Source organism: Staurois parvus, unplaced genomic scaffold, assembly GCF_062004578.1.
Source record: "Staurois parvus isolate SC_StPar_1 unplaced genomic scaffold, SC_StPar_1.0 ptg001570l, whole genome shotgun sequence".
NCBI lineage: Eukaryota > Metazoa > Chordata > Amphibia > Anura > Ranidae > Staurois > Staurois parvus.
The window spans coordinates 918187-943391 of NW_028319366.1; the positions used below are offsets into that span (position 1 = coordinate 918187).

Below are 25205 nucleotides of genomic sequence, written 5' to 3' on the forward strand. Positions count from 1 at the left end.
TGAAAATACAGCTTCTCTGCCTTTTGGCTAAGATCAAGTGTAGTATCTGTTCCTATCAGTGTCCAGTAGGGGCGCTCCACCATCATTCCTACTTTGCGGGGATGATTGGTTGTATACAGGGGCCATTTGGAAACTTGGGCACTGCCCGAGGGCCCGGGGTCAGTAGGGGGCCCCATGAGATGTCCCTGGTACCTTTTTCATAGCCTATTGTAAAAAATGCTAAAACAAGATCACTCTTATTCTGTGTGGAAGTCATTCTGCATCCTCCAGTCATATTCCTCGTGTGTGCCCTGACACGATATGTCACCCGATGTGTCCAGCGGATGACAGCACGTTGTACCGGGCTGGCCCCAGTACCATGTGATTGCAGTGATCACCTGTCACATGTACACAATGGCTTTCATTCATAGCCATTTATTTTGTACTATTGTGATCTCTGTGATTGGTCACAGTGATCACATAGTACAGAGAGGACCAAGCACAGCGTAGACCTTGTGATAGCTGTGGCAAATCACAAGTAGTGCAATTGCAGTGCAGTGCTATCATTTATTTATTTCAGGTACTTATATAGCGCCGTCAATTTACGCAGCACTTTACATATATATTGTACATTCACATCAGTCCCTAACCCTCAAGGGGTGTACAATCTAAGGTCCCTAACTCACATTCATACATACACATACTAGGGCCAATTTAGGCAGGATCCAATTCACCTACCAGCATGTCTTTGAAGTGTGGGAGGAAACCGGAGTACCCGGAGGAAACCCACACAGGCACAGGGAAAATCCTAGTGACACTGTAGTACTCTGGGGCGGTGATCAGGATTTTTCTTTTTTCACTATGATTGCTTATAACAGTGATCATCACTGTTCTAGGCAATCATAGTGCAAAACAAAAAAAAGTTAAAACATTTATTTTTAATTATATATATATTGGCCCCGCCCTCCGAATCATGTGATTCAGATGTTCCAATCACCTCCATGGCCACAGGTGTATACAATCATCACCTAGGCATGCAGACTGCTTCTACAGACATTGGTGAAAGAATGGGTCGCTCTCAGGAGCTCAGTGACTCCAAGCGTGGTCCCGTGATAGGTGGTCACCTGTGCAATAAGTCCATCCGTGACATTTCCTGGCTACTAAATATTCCACGATCAACTGTTAGTGGGATTATAACAAAGTGGGAGCAACCAGGGGCGCATTTACCACAAGGCAAACAAAGCATTTGCCTAGGGCGGCATTTTTCAGGGGGGCAGTGCTACCCCCCCCCCGAAAGAAGGGATGGAAGAGGGGACACGCAGCACGGGGACCAGGTGGGATCTGAGAGAGGCTGCGGGCTACTTGATGGTGTATGCAGAGCCCGACTCTTGTTCCTGGGGATATATGGAGCTGTGAAGGTGAGTGTCGTTTCTCTGGGGGGGGGGGGGGGTTGTCTGTGTATGGGGGGAGGTGGTAGTGGAAGGCTCTCTTGGGTGTGGGGAGGGGCTGGGGTGTTTTTGGTCAGGCTCTCTTCATGGGGGAGGGGGGTGTTGGTCTGTGTCAGGGTACCTCCGTGGGGGGAGGGGGAGCCAATTTTTGTGTTGCTTAGGGCAGTACGAAACCTAAATGCACCACTGGGAACAACGGCAACTCAGCCACCAAGTGGTAGGCCCCGTCACATGACAGGGCGGGGTCAGCGCATGCTGAAGCGCACAGTGCGCAGAAGTCACCAACTGTCTGCAGAGTCAATAGCTAAAGACCTCCAAACTTGGTGTGGCCTTCAGATTAGCACAACAACAGTGCATAGAGAGCTTCATGGAATGGGTTTCCATGGCCGAGCAGCTGCATCCAAGCCTTACATCACCAAGTGCAATGCAAAGCGTCGGATGCCGCGGTGTAAAGCACGCCGCCACTGGACTTTAGAGCAGTGGAGACGTGTTCACTGGAGTGACCAATCATACTTCTCTGGCAATCTGATGGATGTGTCTGGGTTTGGTGGTTGCCAGGAGAATGGTACTTGCCTGACTGCATTGTGCCAAGTGTAAAGTTTGGTGGAGGGGGGATTATGGTGTGGGGTTGTTTCTCAGGGGTTGGGCTTGGCCCCCTAGTTCCAGTGAAGGGAACTCTTAAGGTGACATTTTGGACAATTTCATGCTCCCAACTTTGTGGGAAGAGTCTGGGGATGGCCCCTTCCTGTTCCAACATGACTGCCCACCAGTGCACAAAGCAAGGTCCATAAAGACATGGAGGAGCCAGTTTGGGGTGGAGAAACTTGACTGGCCTGCACAGAGTCCTGATCTCAACCCCATAGAACACCTTTGGGATGAATTAGAGCAGAGACTGTGAGCCAGGCCTCCTCCCCCGACATCAGTGCCTGACCTGACAAATGTACTTCTGGAAGAATGGTCCAACCTTCCCATAGACACCCTCCTAACCCTTGTGGACGGCCTTCCCAGAAGAGCTGAAGCTGTTATATCTGCAAAGGGCGGGGCCAACTCAATATTGAACCCTATGGACTAAGACTGGGAGGGGCCATTAAAGGTCATGTGTGTGGAAAGGCCGGCCGCCCAGTACTTTTGACAATATAGTATATATCTATATAGAGAGATATACTGCACCTTGAAAAAGTATTCATACCCCTTGAAATTTTCCACATTTTGTCATGTTACAACCAAAAACATCAATGTATTTTATTGGGATTTTATGTGATAGACCAACAAATAGTGGCACATAATTATAAAGTGGAAGAAAAATGATAAATGGTTTTAAAAATTTTGTACAAATAAATAACTGAAAAGTGTGGGTGCATTTATATTTAGCCCCCTGGAGTCAATACTTTGCAGGACCACCTTTCACTGCCAGCAGAGGACAGGGGTCATTGCTGACGGGGCAGAAAACAGGGGTCACTGCTGGCAGGGCAGAGGACAGGGGTCACTGCTGGCAGGGAAGAAAACAGGGGTCACTGCTGGCAGGGCAGAGGACAGGGGTCACTGCTGGCGGGGCAGAGGACAGGGGTCACTGCTGACATGGCAGAGGACAGGGGTCACTGCTGGCATGGCAGAGGACAGGGGTCACTGCTGACATGGCAGAGGACAGGGGTCACTGCTGGCGGGGCAGAGGTCAGGGGGTCACTGCTGGCGGGGCAGAGGACAGGGGTCACTACTGGCGGGGCAGAGGATAGGGGTCACTGCTGGCAGGGCAGAGGACAGGGGTCACTGCTGGCAGGGCAGAGGACAGGGGTCACTACTGGCGGGGCAGAGGATAGGGGTCACTGCTGGCGGGGCAGAGGACAGGGGTCACTGCTGGCATGGCAGAGGACAGGGGTCACTGCTGACATGGCAGAGGACAGGGGTCACTGCTGGCATGGCAGAGGACAGGGGTCACTGCTGGCATGGCAGAGGACAGGGGTCACTGCTGGCGGGGCAGAGGTCAGGGGGTCACTGCTGGCGGGGCAGAGGACAGGGGTCACTACTGGCGGGGCAGAGGATAGGGGTCACTGCTGGCAGGGCAGAGGACAGGGGTCACTGCTGGCAGGGCAGAGGACAGGGGTCACTACTGGCGGGGCAGAGGATAGGGGTCACTGCTGGCGGGGCAGAGGACAGGGGTCACTGCTGACAGGGCAGAGGACAGGGGTCACTGCTGGCGGGGCAGAGGACAGGGGTCACTGCTGGCGGGGCAGAGGACAGGGGTCACTGTTGGCGGGGCAGAGGACAGGGGTCACTGCTGGCGGGGCAGAGGACAGGGGTCACTGCTGGCGGGGCAGAGGACAGAGGTCACTGCTGGCGGGGCAGAGGACAGGGGTCACTGCTGGCGGGGCAGAGGACGGAGCACAATTCCTTCTCCCATCTCTGCACTGCACACAGCCTGGGCACAGGTAGAACAGCTCCTCCTCTATACACAACACATAACTGAGATCCGTATAGTGTGAAACTAGAGCAGTAAAGTATCAGATTCGGGTAGTATATTGGCAGATTAGGGTTGGCTATGGGGGGCCACAACTAAAGTCTGTGGGGGCATAGCCCACCCAGCACCCCCTTAGATCGGGCCATGCTATGGGACCTGCAGCGTGTCTGTGCCACATCTCTGCTCCTATAGATCTGATTCCTGGGTGTCCGCTAAGGCATTTGCACATCAAATTGTTTATAAAGAGACCCCAAAGCGTTAGTATCCTTCACCGCACGCGGCCCTCTGGTAGCATCTTCAGACATTTCAATAAGGGTGTATTTGCAAATGAAAAGAATTGGCATAGCTAAGCATAGTCAAACAAAACTGCATGTACAGCACCTGGGTTCTGTGCAAACTATCCAGCCATCATGAGAACAGAGCAAAGTCGGATGTTCTCTACATGTTTTCTCTGCTGATCAAATGTTCTTCAAATATTACGGGCAATTATAAAGACAGGTTCAATCATGGCATAAAGTGGATTGTGAAAGTACCGCATTATGGCCACTAGAGGAAGCTGGGAGTACATTCATTTTAGTAACAAGAGATACAATGTAACAATTCTGGAGGAAACAGCAAATAAATGGAACCATTTCTACTAAGGGATCCTTACATGTATTTCTGGGTATTAAAGTGGACTTCCCCCCCCCCCCCAGTAACTTTATCCTGATTACTTTGTGTGCCCTCCTCTTACAGAATTGAATTTTTTTCTTTGGGGGGGGAGGAGCTGTCTTGGGGACCCCTGCCTGTGCTTCATGGTTTCTCACCCAGTCAACAATAATACAGCGCTTGCCGTCTCCTGACATACCCACGTTATGAATCCTGGGGGGGGGGGGGGGCACAGGGTACTCTACAGCTTTCATCAAAAAGTTGTCCTTGAGCTCCAGTCAGTAACTTTGCCTAGGCTAAGAAGATGTCATCAGTCTGCTGCAGGCAGGAAGGAGCATTTCCTCAATCCCCCCTCCCCCAGTGATGAGTCTGTTTCAGTCAGGAGGAAGCATTTCCTCAATCTCCCTTCCACAGTGATCAGTCTGCTGTAGACATTAGGGAGCATTTCCTCAATCTCCCCTCCCCCAGTGATCAGTCTGATACAGACAAGAGGAAGCATTTCCTCAATCTTCCCTCCCAATGATGAGTGCTGCAGACAGGTGGAAGCATTTCCTCAATCTCCCCTCCCCCAGTGATCAGCCTGCTGCAGACAAGAGGAAGCATTTCCTCAGTCTCCCCTCCCCTAGTGATCAGTCTGCTGCAGACAGGAGGGAGCATTTCCTCAATCTCCCCTCCCCCAGTGATGGGTCTGCTGCAGACAGGTGGAATAATTTCCTCAATCTCCCCTCCCTCAGTGAATAGTCTGCTGCAGACAAGAGGAAGCATTTACTCAGTCTCCCCTCCCATAGTGATCAGTCTGCTGCAGACAGGAGGATGCATTTCCTCAGTCTTCCCTCCCCTAGTGATCAGCCTGCTGCAGGCAGGAGAAGGCATTTTCTCAGTCTCCCCTCCCTCAGTGATCAGAATGTACATTGTAATTTTTTAGCAAGTCTAAAGGGGAGAGGCAGCAGCAGGGGGCTGATCTGTGTCAGACATCTGTGAACACAGCCAAGAACTGCATAGGCACCAGGATTTACATGATTGTGAGCCGGAATCTCAGACCAGGAAGTAGATGGTGACCCTGGATGATGCCTGAACAAAGATGGTGACATCCTTCTGGAGAAAAAAGCAGATGAAGGCCTTGTCAGGGGGAGTCCTGAGATTTCTGTGAGAGGCAATTAACCAGTGTTAACATGCTTCATTATTTAGCATGATGCATTTGGTAGGATACATTATCTGATGACAGGTCCACTTGAAGGAGAACTGGTGTGTGGCTACCCTAGGATGGTACACTGGTCCTCGGGATGACTGTGTTGTCAGATATCAGAGAAATCAATACGTCCATTGAGGCTTTGGCATGTGACATTGAAATGACAGAGCTGTGGATCAGCACCAGAAAGGGTGGGGCTTAGTCTTGACTTGGGGAGAAGTCAAGCTAGGCATACAGCCTGACCCACAGCAACAGGGAGCTACACGGAAACTCATGTCTTGTGTCCCCATTAGAAGATGTCCTCTCTATTCCTGTTCTGGTGACAACTCAAAGTTTCAGATTTTCAGTGACAGCGGTCAATCAGCGACAGTAGATGATCAGAGGGGTCAGTCTTCTCAGCAGGGACACAGACCGCAATCATTTGTTAATATTTTTTTTAACATGCATTTTTATATATTCAGTATTTTTCATAATTTATTAATTCATTATTATTATCATTTTACATTAAGGGAATGTGTTTATAAAACATTTGTTGGACGAAAGTCAGGCGCATTCATGCAGGCTGCACAAATTTTGTCCATAATTTCTGTAATAGATGAAAGTGATACTGAAGCTTATTTTAGTTATATTAAAATAAAAAGGTTTATATGTACCAACTCTGCACAGAGTGGTCCCTTACCTCTTCTTTAGCCCCCCCCCCCCCCCGCCGGTGCTGTCCTCTCTTTCTACATGTGAGTGCCCCCATAGCAAGCCCTGTGCAATGGGTGAACCTGTACGGGTGCAAATCCGAGTTGGGCTGTGTGCATCTATAGACACACACAGCGCGACCCCACTCCCTCCTCATAGAATAGACTGCTGCCTGTGTCTCCTGTGAGAAGAGGAAGTGAAGGGAGAAGACCTGTAGCTGAGAACAGCGCTGGATCCATCACAGGAGGCAGGAAAGTTAGGGGAAGAGCAGGGGTGGACTGACAACTCATGGGGCCCCCGGGCAATAGGGGATCATGGGGCCCCTGTGTCCTCACCCACCCTCAAACCACACCCAAAAAAGCCTATAAAAGGTACTAGGGGCATCTCATGGTGCCCCCTACTGACCCTGGGCTCTCGGGCAGTGCCCGAGTGCCCAAATGGTCAGTCCACCCCTGGGGCAGAGGGTAGAAAAGGTAGCTAAAGGGTTGTCAGATGGGGCTGACAATCATAGGAATGAATATATTACAATTACAGCCAAAATTCAGGCAGCCTGCATGAATATATGCGCCATTCATCCAATTAGGCTTGGTTCACACCAATGCAATGTTTTTGATACATTTTTCATGCATTTTTTATTGGGGGGGGGGGCAGCTTGTTGCTGGGCAGATTAAAATAGGCAAAACGCATAAAAAATGCATCAAAAACGCACTACATGCATTTTCTGCAGGAAATCCCATGAAGTCTATTGAACCAAAAATGCACCCTTTTGCAATTAAAAAAGTCCCTGACCCTTCCCAAAAACACAGCAGCTGAAAAATGCATAGATGTGATGGTGTCCCATAGGAAACCATGTTAAGTGCCTGGTCATATAGGTGCCATTTCAGGTGCGAAATCGTACCTGAAATCACATCTAATGAATGTGAATGTCAGTGTCTTAACATGTGCGATTTGCTGCAGTGTGATTTCTAAAGTTGTTCTTGCATTACCTTTTCTGCAGTTTATTGTGATTTCACATACATAGAATATAATGCAAATATCAAGAACTTGTTGAAAATCTTCACAAATTGCAATAAAGTCTTCATAAATCACACTGAAATCGAACACAAATCGCGCAATTTTAAATCAGAGGTGTGACCGGCGACTAAATGGACTGTAGTGCGTTTCTGCAAAAAGCATTAAAGGCGCATTGGTATGAACCAAGCCTTAAGCACCGTACACACCATGAGAATATTGGACAAACGATCGCCCGGTTTCTTTCACCTGCTAGTCTCATATCGAAAGTGAAAAGATACAAAAATTCTCGTACGAAAGAAAAGAATTTCGAAAGTGATGTCATGTATATGTATTGTATTTTCGGACGACTACTGTACTGATTAAATGAAAATCGTACAATCTGGTATCGTACGAGAGAAATTTTCACGCTTGTCCCTTCGGATATTGTCGCACGAATTGTTGTGATCGGCTCTCGAAAGCTGTGTACTAACGATCCGATTATCGGACGATTGGTCCTCGTACGAAAAATTTTGGATGATTTTCTTATAGTGTGTACGGGACATTAGTGTTTTATAAAGAGCCACCTTATCACTACATTGTTACTATCATGATGTGACAGCATACTTGATATAAGGATTACATAGTTCCTAGATTGTAAGCTCCGAGGAGCAGGGCCCTCCTATCCAGGGGCGGACTGACCATTTGGAAACTCGGGCACTGCTCGAGGGCCCGGGGTCAGTAGGGGGCCCCATGGTACCTTTTTCATAGGCTTTTTTGAGTTGGGGCAAGGACACAGGGGCCCCATGATCCCCTATTGCCCGGGGGCCTCATGAGTTGTCAGTCCGCCCCTGCTCCTATCCCTCTTGTATTGAACTGTATTGTTGCTGTATTGTCTCCCGTTATATTGTAAAGCGCTGAGCAAACTGTTGGTGCGATATAAATCCTGTATAATAATAATATATAAATCCTGTATAATAATAATAATATATAAATCCTGTATAATAATAATATATAAATCCTGTATAATAATAATAATATATAAATCCTGTATAATAATAATAATAATAATAATATATAAATCCTGTATAATATTAATATATAAATCCTGTATAATAATAATAATAATATATAAATCCTGTATAATAATAATATATAAATCCTATATAATAATAATAATAATATATAAATCCTGTATAATAATAATAATATATAAATCCTATATAATAATAATATATAAATCCTGTATAATAATAATAATAATATATAAATCCTGTATAATAATAATAATAATATATAAATCCTGTATAATATTAATATATAAATCCTGTATAATAATAATAATAATATATAAATCCTGTATAATAATAATAATATATAAATCCTGTATAATAATAATATATAAATCCTGTTTAATAATAATAATAATAATAATAATAATAATACTTCTGTACTATTAGATTGGAAGCTCTTATGCGCAGGGCCCTCATAATCCTCTTGTTTTTTATTGTATTGTAACTGTACTGTCTCCCTTTTATATTGTAAAGCGCTGTGCAAACTGTTGGCACTATATTATTATTATTATTATACAGGATTTATATAGAGCCAACAGTTTACTCAGCGCTGTACAACATGAAGTATATAAATCTTGTATAATAATAAAAATACAAATTTTATCAAGTAATTGTCTAAAGTACAGTGCCTTGAAAAAGTCTTCACACCTCTTGAAATTTTCCACATTTTGTCATGTTACAACCAAAAACATAAATGTATTTTATTGGGATTTGATGTGATAGACCAACACAAAGTGCCACATAACTGTAAAGTGGAAGGAAAATGAGAAATGGTTTTCAACATTTGTGACAAATAAAATTGTGGAAAGTGTGGTGGCATTTGTATTCAGCCCCCTGGAGTCAATACTTTGTAGGACCCTCTTTCGCTGCAATTCCAGCTGCAAGTCATTTTGGGGATGTCTCTTTGCACATCTAGAGAGGGACATTTCTGCCCATTCTTCTTTGCAGAATCGCTCAAGCTCTGTCAGATTGGATGGAGAGCGTCTGGGAACAACAATTGTCAAGTCTTGCCACAGATTCTCCATTGGATTTAGGTCTGGACTGTGACTGGGCCATTCTAACACATGAATATGCTTTGATCTAAACCATTCCATTGTAGCTCTGGCTGGATGTTTCGGGTCGTTGTCCTGTTGGAAGGTAAACGTCCACCCCAATCTCAAGCCTTTTGCAGACTCTAACAGGTTTTCTTCTAAGATTGCCCTGTATTTGGCTCCATCCATCTTCCCATCAACTCTGACCAGCTTCCCTGTCCCTGCTGAAGAAAAGCATCCCCACATGATGCCGCCACCACCATGTTTCACGGTGGGGATGGTGTGTTCAGGGTGATGTGCAGTGTTAGTTTTCCGCCAGAAATAGTGTTTTGCTTTTAGGCCAAAAAGTAAAATTTTGGTCTCCTCTGACCAGAGCCCCTTCTTCCACATGTTTGCTGTGTCCCCGACATGGCTCCTCGCAAACTACAAACGGGACTTCTGGCTTTCTTTCAACAATGGTTTTCTTCTTGCCACTCTTCCATAAAGGACAGATTTTTGGCGTGCACGACTAATAGTTGTCCTGTGGACAGATTCTCCCCCCTGAGCTGTGGATTTATGAAGCTCCTCCAGAGTTCCCATGGGCCTCTTGGCTGCTTCTCTGATGAATGCTCCACTTGCCCGGCCTGTCAGTTTAGGTGGACGGCCATGTCTTGGTAGGTTGGCAGTTGTGCCATACTCTTTCCATTTTCAGATGGTGGATTAAACAGTGCTGTGTGAGATGTTCAAAGCTTGGGATATTTTTTTATAACCTAACCCTGCTTTAAACTTCTCCACAACTTTATCCCTAACCTGTCTGGTGTGTTCCTTGGGCTTCATGATGCTGTTTATTCACTAATATTATCTAACAACCCTCTGAGGGCTTCACAGAACAGCTGTATTTATACTGAGATTAAATGACACACAGGTGGACTATATTTACTAATGAGGTGACTTCTGAAGGCAATTGGTTCCACTAGATTTTACTTAGGGGTATGAGAGAAAAGGGGGCTGAATACAAATGAACATCATGTTTTTCAGATATTTATTTGAAAAAAAATGTGAAAACCATTTAACATTTTCCTTCCACTTCACAATGATGTGCCACTTTGTGTTGATCTATCACATCAAATCCCAATAAAATACATTGCCGTTTTTGGTTGTAACAAGGCAAAATGTGGAAAATTTGAAGAGGTATGAATACTTTTTCAAGGCACTATATATCTATAGATATAGAAAGGTTAAAAATTACTTCTTTTTTTTTTGTTTTTTGCTATAAGTGTTCTGTTATTGAGATTTCCCTTCACTAAACAGGAAATAAGAGAATATCCTTTCAATTTGAAGGGAAATCTCATCTTAGACATTTGTTACCAGACCAGAACTACTGTAGTGTCCCCAGTTCCTCAATGGAAGATTTCCCCTCTATTTCTCTATTTCAAAAGTTCCTGGTGAACTTGATGATCAGGATAATCAGACAGTGTGAATCTCTGAGTAAAAATGGAGGATGCAGAACCCCTGATCTCTGCCTGGACAGTGCTGATTGGCCCTGTGCTGATCACATGCACTCTCCCAAGATAAAAAAAAAAAAACCTCTCTAGCAATAAACGCCAAACTGAGCATGTGCAGAGTGTCTCCACACGATATGTCTTATCAGGATATAAGAGGGGGACACATGAAGAAGGGGAGGATCAGAGAAGACAGGATCAAACCGCATTTTTACACAATGCAGGTGATTAACCCCTTAGGTCCCACAGTGAGTATAACAAGCATGCTTTACTGACTGATTTTACTGTTGTGAGTTTAGTAACCCTTTAAAGATAACCCATCCCAAACTACCTCACCGACCTGATATCCAAATACCACCCAACACGTACTCTTCGCTCCTCACAAGACCTCCTACTCTCTAGCTCCCTGGTCTCCTCCTCCTATGCCGACTCCAGGACTTCTCCAGGTCTTCCCCCATTCTCTGGAACTCACTACCCCAATCCATCAGACTGTCACCTTCCCTCCTCACCTTTAGGCGCACCCTGAAAACCCATCTCTTCAGGGAAGCCTACCCCGCCCTTACCTAACAGCCGATCTCCTCCACTCCTCCTACCAATCCATCCCCCACAGCCATTTCCTCCTATACCACTATCCCCTCCCTCCTAGATTGTAAGCTCCAAGGAGCAGGGCACTCAAACTCGTGTATTGTATTGTTACTGTATTGTCTCATGTACTGTCTCCCACTATAATGTACAGCACTGAGCAAACTTTTTGGCGCTATATAAATACTGTATAATAAAATTAATCCAGCAATTATTATTATTATTATTATTACATCGAGTTTATATATAAAGACAATCCTCATGCATTCCATCCAAGATACACTCTAGCCACTATTATTACCTTACTTGGCCCCATTCAAGGCCAGGGCATAGTCTCAATATAACACATACAGATCAGAAGATTTCACGGTAACATAGAAGTCTAAAAAAACTTTATTAAAGAGCCGAGTTTTTTTTTTAACAAGCCATAACATCATATTTTTGGGTTTGCGATGAAGGCAATGACATATAAAAACATTCACAGTATATTACTAGAGGGCTTCCGGATGGTTCTGTAATTAAGTGACCCCTGTCTCAAACTCAAAAAACCCCAAAAAACTAAAACTGACACCACCCTGTAAAATATTATGGGTAGTTCTTACCTTTAGGGGGAATTTCTGAATCTTTGTAAAAAATAAAGTGTTGCGCTATATAGTGGCTAATTCAAATGAATCAAGTAATAAAATCATATAAAATTCACAAAAATTAACTAATACTGAAAATAATGACCAAAATAAATAATAAAAAGTGAGTCCAAAACCAAAAAGTCCACAATAAGTGAGTTGAAGTATATCAGGAGTCCGTATTCCTCTCCATTCACCAACACCAATGTCACCCACCACCATAATTCAGTAAGATGAGGGCTTACCAGATAAGATGACCCCCTTACTCAGAGTGGCCAAAAATGCTTTGTGTACTCCACCTTGATATTAGCTCTCCATATCAATCCCAGTAATGATCATTAATATCGCTCATCAGATGTATGGTATATACCTCAGTAGATGGCGTATACACGCAAAGCAAGCAAACTGAACACCCTCAAAGTGTAAAACCAATTTAAAAACATTTAAAAAAGGATAAAATTGCACTTACAAATGACTAGTATATGCATGCAACTGAATAATCACCATGCCGGCATGGATAACAGCAAAACTTCCAGTTTTCGTGCGTGATGACGTCGCAGAGTCTCCCGCTTGACTTCATCACGTACGAAAACCGTGACTTTTTGGTTCTCACTTTTTCACTATTTATTTTAGTGATTAGTTCATTTTTGTGTATTTTGTATGATTTTATTGCTTGATTCATTTGAATTAGCACAACACTTTATTTTTACAAAGATTCAGAAACTCCCCAAAAGGTAATATTTGATATTCGAGGGGAATTTTATGTTTGCAGCTGCATTTATTTATTTTTTTGTGCAAAATTTGCGCGCTTTCCATTCCTGGTTTCTGAATCTTTGATCTCTCGAAGAGCTCTGGGTGCAACTACTGACGCCTCCTGGTTTGTCGCATAGAGCGCCCCCTGGATGCTGTGATTCCTCCCACCAATCCCTACACCACTTAGTGGGAGAATCCACAGTATCAGTGAGTAGCACACTTTGGAAGTGGAAGTGCTGGATAGTGGCAATCAGTAGTTGGGTGCATGACGTAGTATGGACTTACAGCCCATTTTGTTTGGCATGGGGTCTGCACTGCATACACATGGCCGATTGCTTGCTTTCTAACAGCTGGGAGGTGGTTGAGCATACACATGGAGTTTTTAGTTTTCGAGGAAGAAAGGGGGCGTGTTGGAGCACCCCATGACACCTGCTGGTTGCCAACCACTGATCTGGAATAGGGGAGCACAGCTCTCCATGTGGCACCACCCCATCCCCGTGTGACAGTTCTGCTCCTGTAGCGGCTGTTCCTCCTGCCCACCCCTTGTCCCGGCCCGGACAGCAGTGCCCAGAGTTCTTCCAGAGAAGATTTAACGTACCACCCGGCAGAAAAGTGAGTATTAATCTTCTGCCTTTACAGAGTGGCTTTAAATTATATTCAAATCCAAAAACATAACTGTAATATATTGCAGGGCATCAATCCTTAGATGTGGTGGCTGCATTATTATTTATTTATTTCAGGTACAGGGGCGGACTGACCATTTGGAAACTCGGGCACTGCCCGAGGGCCTGGGGTCAGTAGGGGGTCCCATGAGATGCCCCTGGTACCTTTTTCATAGGCTTTTTTGAGTTTGGGCAAGGACACAGGGGCCCCATGATCCCCTATTGCCTGGGGGCCCCATGAGTTGTCAGTCCGCTCCTGATCCCTCCATAGTTACACACAGGGGCGGACTGACCATTTGGGAACTCGGGCAGTGCCCAAGTGCCCAGGGTCAGTAGGGGGCCCCATGAGATACCCCTGGTACCTTTCATAGGCTTTTTTGGGTGTGGTTTGAGAGTGGGTGAGGACACAGGGGCCCTATAATCCTCTATTGCCCGGGGGCCCCATGAGTTTTCAGTCCGCCCCTGTTCAGGTACTTATATAGTGCCATCAATTTACACAGCACTTTACATATATATTGTACATTCACATCAGTCCCTAACCCTCAAGGGGTGTACAATCTAAGGTCCCTAACTCACATTCATACATACACATACTAGGGACAATTTAGACAGGAGCCAATTAACCTACCAGCATGTCTTTGGGGTGTGGGAGGAAACTGGAGGAAACCCACACATGCACAGAGAGAACATGCAAACTCCAGGCAGGTGGCGCTGTGGCTGGCATTTGAACCAATTACCCTAGTGCTGCCAGGTGGAAGGGCTAACCATTTAGCCACTGTGCTGCCCAGCATTAGATTCAAGTACAATTTCTGCAAGTATGTACAAATACCTGTTGATCCTGCCAGAAATCCAGTGCCCTGTCACTTCCTGTGCACTGAACTGAAATATCAGACAATGTTATCAGCCTTCCCAGCAATCTCCTGTGAACAACAAAAAACCCCCTTCCTTCCTTTGTAATGGAGATGAGGAGGGGGGTGATGTTTGTAGACCAACTCTAGAGAGCAGCCTAGGATGACAATGCTGCTTCTCCGCAGATACAGTACACTGAATGAGCGTTGTCACCCTATGACAGGAAGTGTGTTACTGGCAGGATCACCCGGAGAAAAGAAAAGAAAAAAAACCTGAAAAAAAAGAAAAGGAATTCTGTCATCACATATATGGATTGGTAATCTGCAATATATGATTTGTTTGTGCATTAAAGCAGAGCTGCACCCAAAAGGGGAAGTTAAGCTTTAAGCCTTTGTCCCCCGCTCTCCATTAAGGATTGGCACCTTTGGGGAGCAGGTACCTGAATTTGACAGGTACCCGCTCCCACTTCCGCTGCGATCACCTAGGCGATCAGAAGCGGAAGTTGTCCCCCCCCTCCCTGTAGCTTTCTGGGACACGTGACAGGTCCCAGAAGACTACGGGGCCATTCACAAAGCGCAGCACTTCTCGCACATGTGCAGTGGGCACCCAGCTGTGAAACTGCAAGCTGGCACAGCTGGGTGCCCACACTAAAGATGCTGGGGACAGGGAGAGAAGACGGCCGGTGAAACCAGCTCTGGTGAGGACACTGCAGGACTGAGGGACAGGTAAGTCTGTATTTTAATAGTCAGCAGCTACAGTTTTTGTAGCTGCTAACTTTTTTTTTTTTCAGGTGGAACTCCGCTTTAAGATACACTTTACTTTTAATTTTTTTAAAGCTGAACTCCAGGCACTAAAACTTTTATTAAAATATAAAGTGTTCCTCAATAGCCACAAAGGGTATAAATCCACTTTGTGTGCACCAAATGCCCAGATACTACCCTATAAAAGTGGCAGCAACATCATCACTGTGCTGTACATAGCATGTGCAGAGAGTGGAGCTGTGGGAGGGGCCCTGTAGCTCTGCCTACTACAGACTGCCTGCAGAAAACTACAGCAGGGGGCGGAGACAAGACCAATCACCCTGCACAAGGAGAGAGAGCAGCAGTGAGTGGTCTGTATTACAGGAGGGGGTGGAGACAAGACCAGTCACCCTGCACAAGGAGAGAGAACAGCAGTGAGCAGTCTGTATTACAGGAGGGGGCGGAGACAAGACCAGTCACCCTGCACAAGGAGAGAGAGCAGCAGTGAGCGGTCTGTATTACAGGAGGGGGCGGAGACAAGACCAGTCACCCTGCACAAGCAAAGAGAGCAGCAGTGAGCGGTCTGTATTACAGGAGGGGGCGGAGACAAGACCAGTCACCCTGCACAAGGAGAGAGAGCAGCAGTGAGCGGTCTGTATTACAGGAGGGGGCGGAGACAAGACCAGTCACCCTGCACAAGGAGAGAGAGCAGCAGTGAGCGGTCTGTATTACAGGAGGGGGCGGAGACAAGACCAGTCACCGTGCACAAAGAGAGAGAGCAGCAGTGAGCGGTCTGTATTACAGGAAGTCTCACACTGGATTATTGCACAGATCTGGGAGAAATACATAAAGCACACCAAGATTCAAGAAGAATGCACATGATGAATGGATTTGGACAAGAGTTCAGCTTCAGGTGTCACTCTAATGCCCCATATTGGAGGTTAGTTTTAAATCCAGAGAATGAATCAGATGATACATTAAAACAATTTTAATGCATAAAAAGATCACCATTCTGAAACAAAGTATCTTGTTCTACGGAATCTGCAATTTGCTACAGTGACTACATAAGACTCCAGATAGAGAAATATTTAACAGGGTACCTGGCAGGATGGGAATCTGGGAGCTGCCACTGTACAACTTGGAGCTGAAACAAGCAGATACATATCAGGTGTACTGAGACTTCACTGGCTGCATGCTTGATCTATGTCAATGGAAGGGTAAGGATGACAGCTCAGAACCTTCAAAAAACAAAAAGATTCTCCCCTATTCATGTTAATAGGTTCCTTCTATCCCAGCCATACATGTTGGGATCTCGTTTGTTTGAAACTGTCAGAGCCCCAAGTGATCTTCACTTCACCAATCAAATGTTTAAAGCTGAATTCCAGGTATGGAAAGTCTTAAGCTGCCCATACATTATACAATTTTTTTATTCAACTTCCTTTAGATTTACCTTCAATTATGTAGTGCAAGGGCCTGCCTGATTGCATACAAATTGAAAGTGTTTGAATTCATATTACATGATTTTGGAAAATATAAAGAAAAATTGTACAAGAAGATTTTATAATGTATGGCCAGCCTTACATAGTTGCATTGTTCCAACCTGGACCAATGTAACGTTGTATATGACATACCTGTGGGATCTCTGTGCAAGCTGGAAATCACTGCATTAGGTACACTGCTACTACAGTGTTCATCACTTGCTTCTAGGGCCAAGTGGCTGCCCTACTGCATTGTGAATACAGGAGGTCGGCCGCTCAGCATGGGTGACATTCAGAGGATGCTTTGCATTTTCTCATTGAACACAAAGCGTTCTCTGATTGGATGAGGTGGAGATCACCTCCATCACCGCCCCTCCCATCCAATTAGAGAACACTTTGCATTCAATAGGAAAAGCATGCTTTAAATTCTTTGAATGGCACCTGTGCCGAGGGGCCAACCTCTTGTGTTCACAATGCAGAAGGGCAGCAGCTCGGCACGAGACCCGGAAGCTAGTGAAGATCACTGTAGTAGCAATGCAGTTGCAGCGTCTGCACAGCGATTTCCAGCTTCTAGAGGGATTCCACAGGTATGGTATATACATCCATACTTACATTGGTCCAAGCTGCAGCAATTTAACTTCGTAATAAGATCAATACAGTACCTGCAGTTATTGTTCAGTCGCTATGTAGAAGGGGGATCTCGTTACCGCTGCCTTGGCACTACCCCAGGATCTCAGCTTTTTTCCAATATTCTCTGATTTATTAGTGCGACTTGACATTAATTAAGGCTCCATTCACAAATAGGCGTTTTGAATTGCCGTGATTATGCCCGCAAATTCCAAACGCGCTGTTAAAATGTCAATTTGCACATCAGCATGTTCAGGTGTCATTGATTTCAATGGCACCTAAAAAACACGAGGCATTTTAACAGCGCATGTTGAAATTGCGGGCAAAATCATGGTGATTCCGCTTGCGATTCAAAACGCCTATATGTGAATGGAGCCTAAAGCTAAATGCTTTATATATGAGGGGGGGGGGGAGTTGGAACCCCTGTCATGATTTTTTTTCCTATGTCCCATTTTGGAGCTCTCTTTTCCCATACACATAACAGGAAATATTGGTAAACCTTTTCAAATTAAAAAAAAAAATAAAGTTTGGGGTTTAGATATCCCATAAGCACAGGCTGGTGCAGAGCATGGTCAGTATTATCCAATACGCAGTGGGAAGGAACACAGTTGGCTTTGGGCAATGCTGACACCTGTCTCCACTATCCCCAGAGCAGTCAGGTGGAAGCAAACTGTCCTCCATAGATAACCAGACATCTCCAAGGTTCTTCTATGCTGAAACTTACTCTATCTGCTTTATATGTACACTCCTGGCCTGTCCTGGGCGCTGTTGGGTCCAGGGTACTGTAGGGTTTTAGGTACTGTAGAGTCCTGGGTACTGTTGAGTCCTAGGTACCGAAGGCTTCTGGGTACTGTAGTGTTCTAGGTACTATAGGGTCATATATACCATAAAGTCCTAGGTTCTGAAGGCTGCTAGGTATTGTAGGGTCCTGGGTACTGTATAGTCCTAGGTACTGTATGGTCCTGGGTACTGTATAGTCCTATGTACTGTAGGGTGATAGGTACTGTAGGGTCCTGGGTACTGTAGAGTCCTATGAACTGTAGGGCGATAGGTACTGTAGGGTCCTGGGTACTGTATAGTCCTATGTACTGCAGGGCGATAGGTACTGTAGGGTCCTGGGTACTGTATAGTCCAATGTACTGTAGGGTCCTGGGCACTGTATAGTCATATGTACTGTAGGGTCCTGGGTACTGTATAGTCCTATGTATTGTAGGGTCCTGGGTACTGTATAGTCCTATGTACTGTAGGGCGATAGGTACTGTTGGGTCCTGGGTACTGTATAGTCATATGTACTGTTGGGCGTTAGGTACTGTAGAGTCCTGGGTACTGTAGGGTAATAGGCACTGTAGGGTCCTGGGTACTGTATAGTCCTATGTACTGTAGGGCAATAGGTACTGTTGGGTCCTGGGTACTGTATAGTCATATGTACTGTTGGGCGATAGGTACTGTAGAGTCCTGGGTACTGTAGGGCGATAGGCACTGTAGGGTCCTGGGTACTGTATAGTCCTATGTACTGTAGGGCGACAGGTACTGTAGAGTCCTGGGTACTGTAGGGCGATAGGCACTGTAGGGTCCTGGGTACTGTATAGTCATATGTACTGTAGGGTCCTGGGTACTGTATAGTCCTATGTACTGTAGGGCGATAGATACTGTTGGGTCCTGGGTACTGTATAGTCATATGTACTGTTGGGCGATAGGTACTGTAGAGTCCTGGGTACTGTAGGGCGATAGGCACTGTAGGGTCCTAGGTACTGTATAGTCCTATGTACTGTAGGGCGATAGGTACTGTAGAGTCCTGGGTACTGTAGGGTCATAGGTTATGTGGGGTCTTAGGTACTATAGAGTACTAGGTTCAGTTCGGTCCTAGATACTGTAGGGTTCTGGCTACTGTAGGGTGATGGGTACTGTAATTTGTCAGGACAGGGTAAGAGGACAGTTTAGGAAATTTTCATTTTCACAGGCTTGCTTTAAACTTTGAAATTATTTTTTTTCTTGAGTTTGACTATTGGATTGTGAATGAATTCCACGTCTTTAAAGTGTTACTAAACCCCGGACTCTGCATTCACTATATCTGGTCTCCCCGGACCCTGCATTCACTATATCTGGTCTCCCCGGACCCTGCATTCACTATATCCGGTCTCCCCGGACCCTGCATTCACTATATCTGCTCTCCCCGGACCCTGCATTCACTATATCTGGTCTCCCATAGTACACACAACATGGAAATGCAATTATTTTAGTAAATATAATAAATATCTTTTCTCATCAGCAGTATATAGCAGTCTTGTGACTTCTATCAGCTGATCACTGATTTAAGCATGTAGGAGTTGTTCATTCTCTTCTGACTGTCCTATGAGGCTGTATAATCTCTGGCCCTCTGTCTGGACAGTGCTGATTGGCCCCGTGCTGATCACCCCCTCCCCCCCCAAAAAAACTCTCTAGCAATACACACTAAACTGAGCATGTGAAGAGTGACTCCTAGAGCTCTGTACTATCAGCAGATAGATTGAGGACAGTTGAAGAAGGGGAGGATCAGAGAAGACAGGATGAAATATTCTTCTTACACATTGCAGAGGATTAACCCCTTAGGTTCCACAGTGAGTATAACAAGCATGCTTTACTGCATATACAGACTGATTTTACTGTTGTGGGTTTAGTAACACTTTAAAGCCCTTACCATCATGATACCCTTCCTACTAGGATTGAATTATTATTCCTCCATACATAATGGATGTCCCTTTGTCTTTTAATAATAAAAACACATTGTCCTCTGCCTTGGTCCTTGGAATAAAAACACATTGTCCTCCAGTTTGGTGTAAATGCAGAAAGTTCATGTCTGCTTGGAGTAAATGTTTACTGATGACAAAAGGTAAGAAAATGGCCTTGGGGGTGTTTATGAAGTGGCAGTCAAGTGACTCCACTACTCCTTACCTGTCTGAATAAACAAAGTTTCCATGGAGAACTAGATGACCAGCCACCCACTCTCATTGAAACAACTTGTCAGTAGTAAATTCGGCTGCTTCTATAAGCAAGCTGCCCCTCTGATTTTAAGGCTTTGTTGGTGAGGGTGAACATTTCACTCTATTCTACAAATATGCACAACCCATTATCTCCTTCTGTATTGTTCTCCAGCATTGACAGGTCCAGGCGCCTATCATTGATGCATATCCCACCACCGCCATCTCCTCTGCCAATACGTTCAGATCCCACAGAGATCATCTTTGACCACTGGGGGGCTGTTGATGATGTAACTCTTGCGCATGTGCGGTGTTACATCATCCCTGGCATCTGGCCAATTCCTGGAACTATACTGCACATGCGCTGTACAGTCTGTACAGGAAAATAAATTGGTAAGAGAATAAGGAAGGAGATTTTTGGCAGAAGAGACTATGCACATCCCTTCTGCCAAAAAATCCCTACCTCATGGCAGTTTATGAACACACAGGATGTCAAATTTTTTACAAGCTGGCCCACTCCATTCTACGGAGAAGAGGAAAATACACAATATGGCCAAGAGTTTGTGGTCACCTAACCATCACACCTTAATTATGTGGCTAAAGATATGTGGGAGTTCAGGGGTCTCCAGGAAAAGGGTCCTGTTACTACTACATCATATAAAGACATTGTAGACAATTGCATCCTTCCTACCTTGTGGTAACAGTTTAGCGAAGACCCTTTTCTGCTCCACCATGAGTGTACCCCTGTGTACAAAGCCAGATCCATGAAGACATGGTTTGACCAGTTTGGTGTTCTGACCTCAACCCTAATGAACATCTTTGGAAATAATTGGAACAATGGTGAGCCAGGTCTTCTCATCCAACATCAGTACCTGACCTCACAAAATGGGTACAAACTCTCACAGACACCCACCAAATTTTGTGGAAATCCTTCCCAAAACACTGGATGATGTTAATGCTGCAAAGGAGGGGACAACTCCATATTAATGTCTATGGTTTTGAAATGGGATGTCCAACAAGCTCATATAAGTGTGACAGTGAGATGTCCACAAATGTTGGCCATGTTGTGTATCAAAGTACCACATTGCATCAAAGTCAGCTTTGGACAAGTATCACAGAGATTCCCTTGAAGACAAGTCAATAACTTCCCCCACCTTCTGTTCCAGCAGAGTTATCTGCCCATCTAACATTACCAAAGAACTGAAAATAATATAATAAAAATGTAAACAAAACAAAAAAAACAGAAGGTAAAGTAAATTTAAATAAAATGAGAAAAAAAAAAACAGAAAAAAATTAAGGCAAACCTGCCAAAATCCAGTAAATGATGAGCAATGCCAGAAGGATGATTTCCAAGGGAGTGGCAAATTTTTAAATAAAACAACTATAAGTTATGACGTTCAGTGCAATCAAAACCGCCATCTTGGAGTCAGATAAGCATGCAGGTGGATTTTTGTGCCACGTTACATGCTATGCTATGTTGGGCTGGGTTAAACTCCATGGTCCTGTAACAGCCGGGCATAACCTTTGTTGGCAGAATCTTGTGGGAAAAGCAACACTGGCACAGGACTCAAAATTCCAGGTAGGAGATCAGGGCAGTGAATCCAAAAGACTGGCTGCTTGAGGGAACTGTAAGAACATGTCAAGTAGATAGTGTGAAGATGAAGAAAAGAAAACCACAAACTTTCAGTCTTTACATTTTAATTAACCTTTGCGGCCACAGGAAGGTTCCTTTTCTTAGACAGCGGCCTTTCTCAACCAGCATTTCATCAGAGGTTGTTAGGGGTTCCATGAGCAATGTTGGATTGATCTCCTGCTTGATGGTGCTTGCATAGATTCTGTACCAAAGTGACTTGGCACAGCCAATGCACAGGACTATTGGGGCCTCTCTATTTGGCTGACCGTACATGTCTCCACATTCTCTCATTCAGTAAAAGACAACTAATTAAGTTAATTGATTTCTCCATCCATGCAAATGGTGCGGATTTAGCAAAATCCACTATTTACTTTTTTCCAGCCAGGTGTTTTTGTAGGGCCACCATTGGCTTGAATTTCAGATAATTCAGCAGGAATCTGATATAACTCAGCCATCTGTGAGGGCCAACTGCCAATCAGATAAGTAACCTCTGACACAATTTTTTTAATTGTCTGTAAGGGGGAAAACTCCCACTAACCATCAATGCCAGGGGCTTTCTTCCTGCTGACCACCAATTTGCCATAGCATTCTTTTAATTGACTTCCAATGTAGGAGCATTCTTCCTACTGACCACCCATGTAAGGGAAATTCTTCCCACTGACAACCAATGTAAGGGAAATTCTTCCCACTGACCACCAAAATTATGGTAAGACTCACATCTATCCTTTCAGCCCCAAATCCAATCGCTGTCCAAATCTTTTAGACTTCACCTCCACAACATCTCCAAGATACGTCCGTTCTTAACCTCGGAAACTACTAAGCAACTTATTCACTCCCTTCTTATTTCTCGCCTTGACTATTGTAACGCTCTCCTCATTGGCCGACCTCATCGCAGGCTATCCCCTCTTCAGTCTATCATGAATGCTGCTGCCAGACTCATCCATCTTACTAACCATTCTGTATCTGCCACCCCTCTCTGCCAATCCCTCCACTGGCCTCCATCCCTCTCTGCCAATCTCTCCACTGACCTCCATCCCTCTCTGCCAATCCCTTCACTGGCCTCCACTCCTCTCTGCCAATCCCTCCACTGGCTTCCCATTGCCCAACGGATAAAATTCAAAACATTAGCAATAACATATAAAGCCATTTATAACTCCGCCCCAAATTACATCACCAATCTTGTCTCCAAATATCACCCAAATTGTACTCTCCGCTCCTCGCATGACCTCCTGCTCTCTAGCTCCCTTGTCTCCTCCTTCCATGCTTGTCTCCAGGACTTCTCCAGAGCTTCCCCCATCCTCTGGAACTCTCTATCCCAATTTATCAGACTATTGCCTACTCTGCTGACTTTTAGGCGATCTCTGAAAACCGATCTCTTCAGGGAAGCCTATCCTGCCCTCAGCTAATAATGGAATCTTCTACTCCTCCTTCCAGTCCATCCCCCACAGTTACTACCTTTTGTACCACTAGCCCCTCCCTCTTAGATTGTAAGCTTCAAGGAGCAGGGTCCTCCTCCCCCTCTTGTATTGAACTGTATTGTTGCTGTATTGTCTCCTGTTATATTGTAAAACGCTTAGCAAACTGTTGGAGCTATATAAATCCTGTATAATAATAATAATAAGGGGCATTCTTCCCACTGACCTCCAATGTAAAAGGGGAATTTATCCCACTAAGAAGCATCCTTTCCTCTGATCACCAATGGGGGAAAACTCCCAATGGGGGTATTCTTCCCATTGACCCCTAATGTATGGAGAATTCTGCCCACTGATTGCCAATTTAAGAGCAGCACTTCTCCAATGAACCCTACACTGACCACCAATGGAAAGTGACAATATATTTTTTGTTGTTTGCATTTCTTTAAGGACCAATTTTTTTTTTATTAATTTAATTTCCTGATTATTACTTTAAATCATTTTGTTGTATATGGAAGGGGAGTGTTATTCTCTTATCTTTTAATATCTACAATTTATTGATCACGACATTTAACAAGGTTTCCCTGAGAATTATTTTTAAAGTTCCTCCATGGTAACAAAGGTTAAGAAAGGCTGGGTGAAAGGGTAATCCAATTTACTTATGTACCTGTTGCATTTTTTTTTTAGCTAGAACAGCGATGGACCCTGATAAAGAGAGCAAATGACTCCTGAAACACTGTGGCTTCTGGGGCTTTATCTTTTCTGATTAAGACTCAGAACTTTAGGGCACACGGGTGATCAGCATTATTTATGCTCATTTGCTCATGTTTATAGGGTTGAGCACATGTGGTTTTGCTTTCTTTATCTTCACAGTATTTATTGGATTGTATGTGACAGGACAGTAGATCTCTACTTGAATGGAATAGTTTATGTCAAATAGCAATGAAAGATCTCATCTTATATTGCCTTGTGTTAGGTACTGATCTGCAAATAAATGCCCTTGTAAGGGGTAAAAAAAAGCCTTGGTACTGAAGAACCAGTAAAAAAAAAAAAAATGGAAGCAACGGCCAACTTCTCCAGTGGACAAAATGACTGTCTGCACGACAAGTACACTTTGAGTCCACACACACGGAGGGTTAAAGTATTTTTCAGTCCTTGTAATGGGATCATTGTTCTTGCTAGCCACCCCTCACCATCCTCTATCGGAGTGCCTTTTCGTCTTGCTTTTTTTATTCCTGTCGTCGCCTCTGTTTTTCAGCATGCAAACGCAAGCAGAGACGCCAGCCACGGTCTTGGGAAGATCAGACCCTTTCACCCATTTTTTCCTGTCTTTGTCGTAGACCTGAACCATTCTGGAGAATGTGGTGTTCTCCCAGCTGTAGCCACCCAGGATGTAGATTTTCCCGTCCAGGACCGCCACGCCGGATTCGCTGTTAGGCTGAAGAAGGGGAGCAATGCGCACCCACTGGTCGCACTGGGGGCTGTAGCACTCTACGCTGTGGATGTCAAAGCGCTCCATGGAGTTCTGGTTGTCATCGCTCCCCCCTATGGCATATATGCTATCATCCAGGGTGCACATGCTGTGCCAGCCCCGGGCAGTGATCATGGGTCTACGCTCCTCCCAGACATCCGCCCGGGGGTCGTAACACAGCAGGTTCTTCCTGTAGGGGCCGATCTGATAGTCGTGTCCTCCGGATATGTAGATGAAGTCCTTGTGGACGGTGCCTGCATGGCCATATGTGAATCTGAAATATGAGACATGGCAAGATTGTAACCAACAAACTCCAGATATTAGACCTCTTCCTGCTCATTGCCCCATCCAGACCCTACTGCCAGCCAATCAAACATTCTCCTTGCCCACAGTTCCTGCCAGATGACAGTAGGTATATGACCCTCCCCTTCCCACCA

General features: G+C 44.9%; 1 protein-coding gene and 1 non-coding gene across 2 annotated transcripts in view; one reads left to right on the forward strand and one right to left on the reverse strand.

Annotated features, from left to right (window-relative positions):
* Positions 1-7: 7 nt before the first annotated feature.
* On the forward strand, positions 8-197 carry LOC149435250 (U2 spliceosomal RNA). Its single transcript, XR_016308530.1, has one exon. It is a non-coding gene; the product is annotated as a U2 spliceosomal RNA (small nuclear RNA).
* An 11741-nt stretch (positions 198-11938) lies between these two features.
* Positions 11939-25205, reverse strand: part of KLHL36 (kelch like family member 36) — a 35190-nt gene continuing 21923 nt past the window's right edge. Inside the window, exon 5 of the mRNA XM_089662864.1 lies at positions 11939-25042. Coding sequence (XP_089518990.1) covers positions 24487-25042 — 556 coding nt within the window. The 3' untranslated portion in view covers positions 11939-24486. The remainder of the gene's footprint in view (positions 25043-25205) is intronic.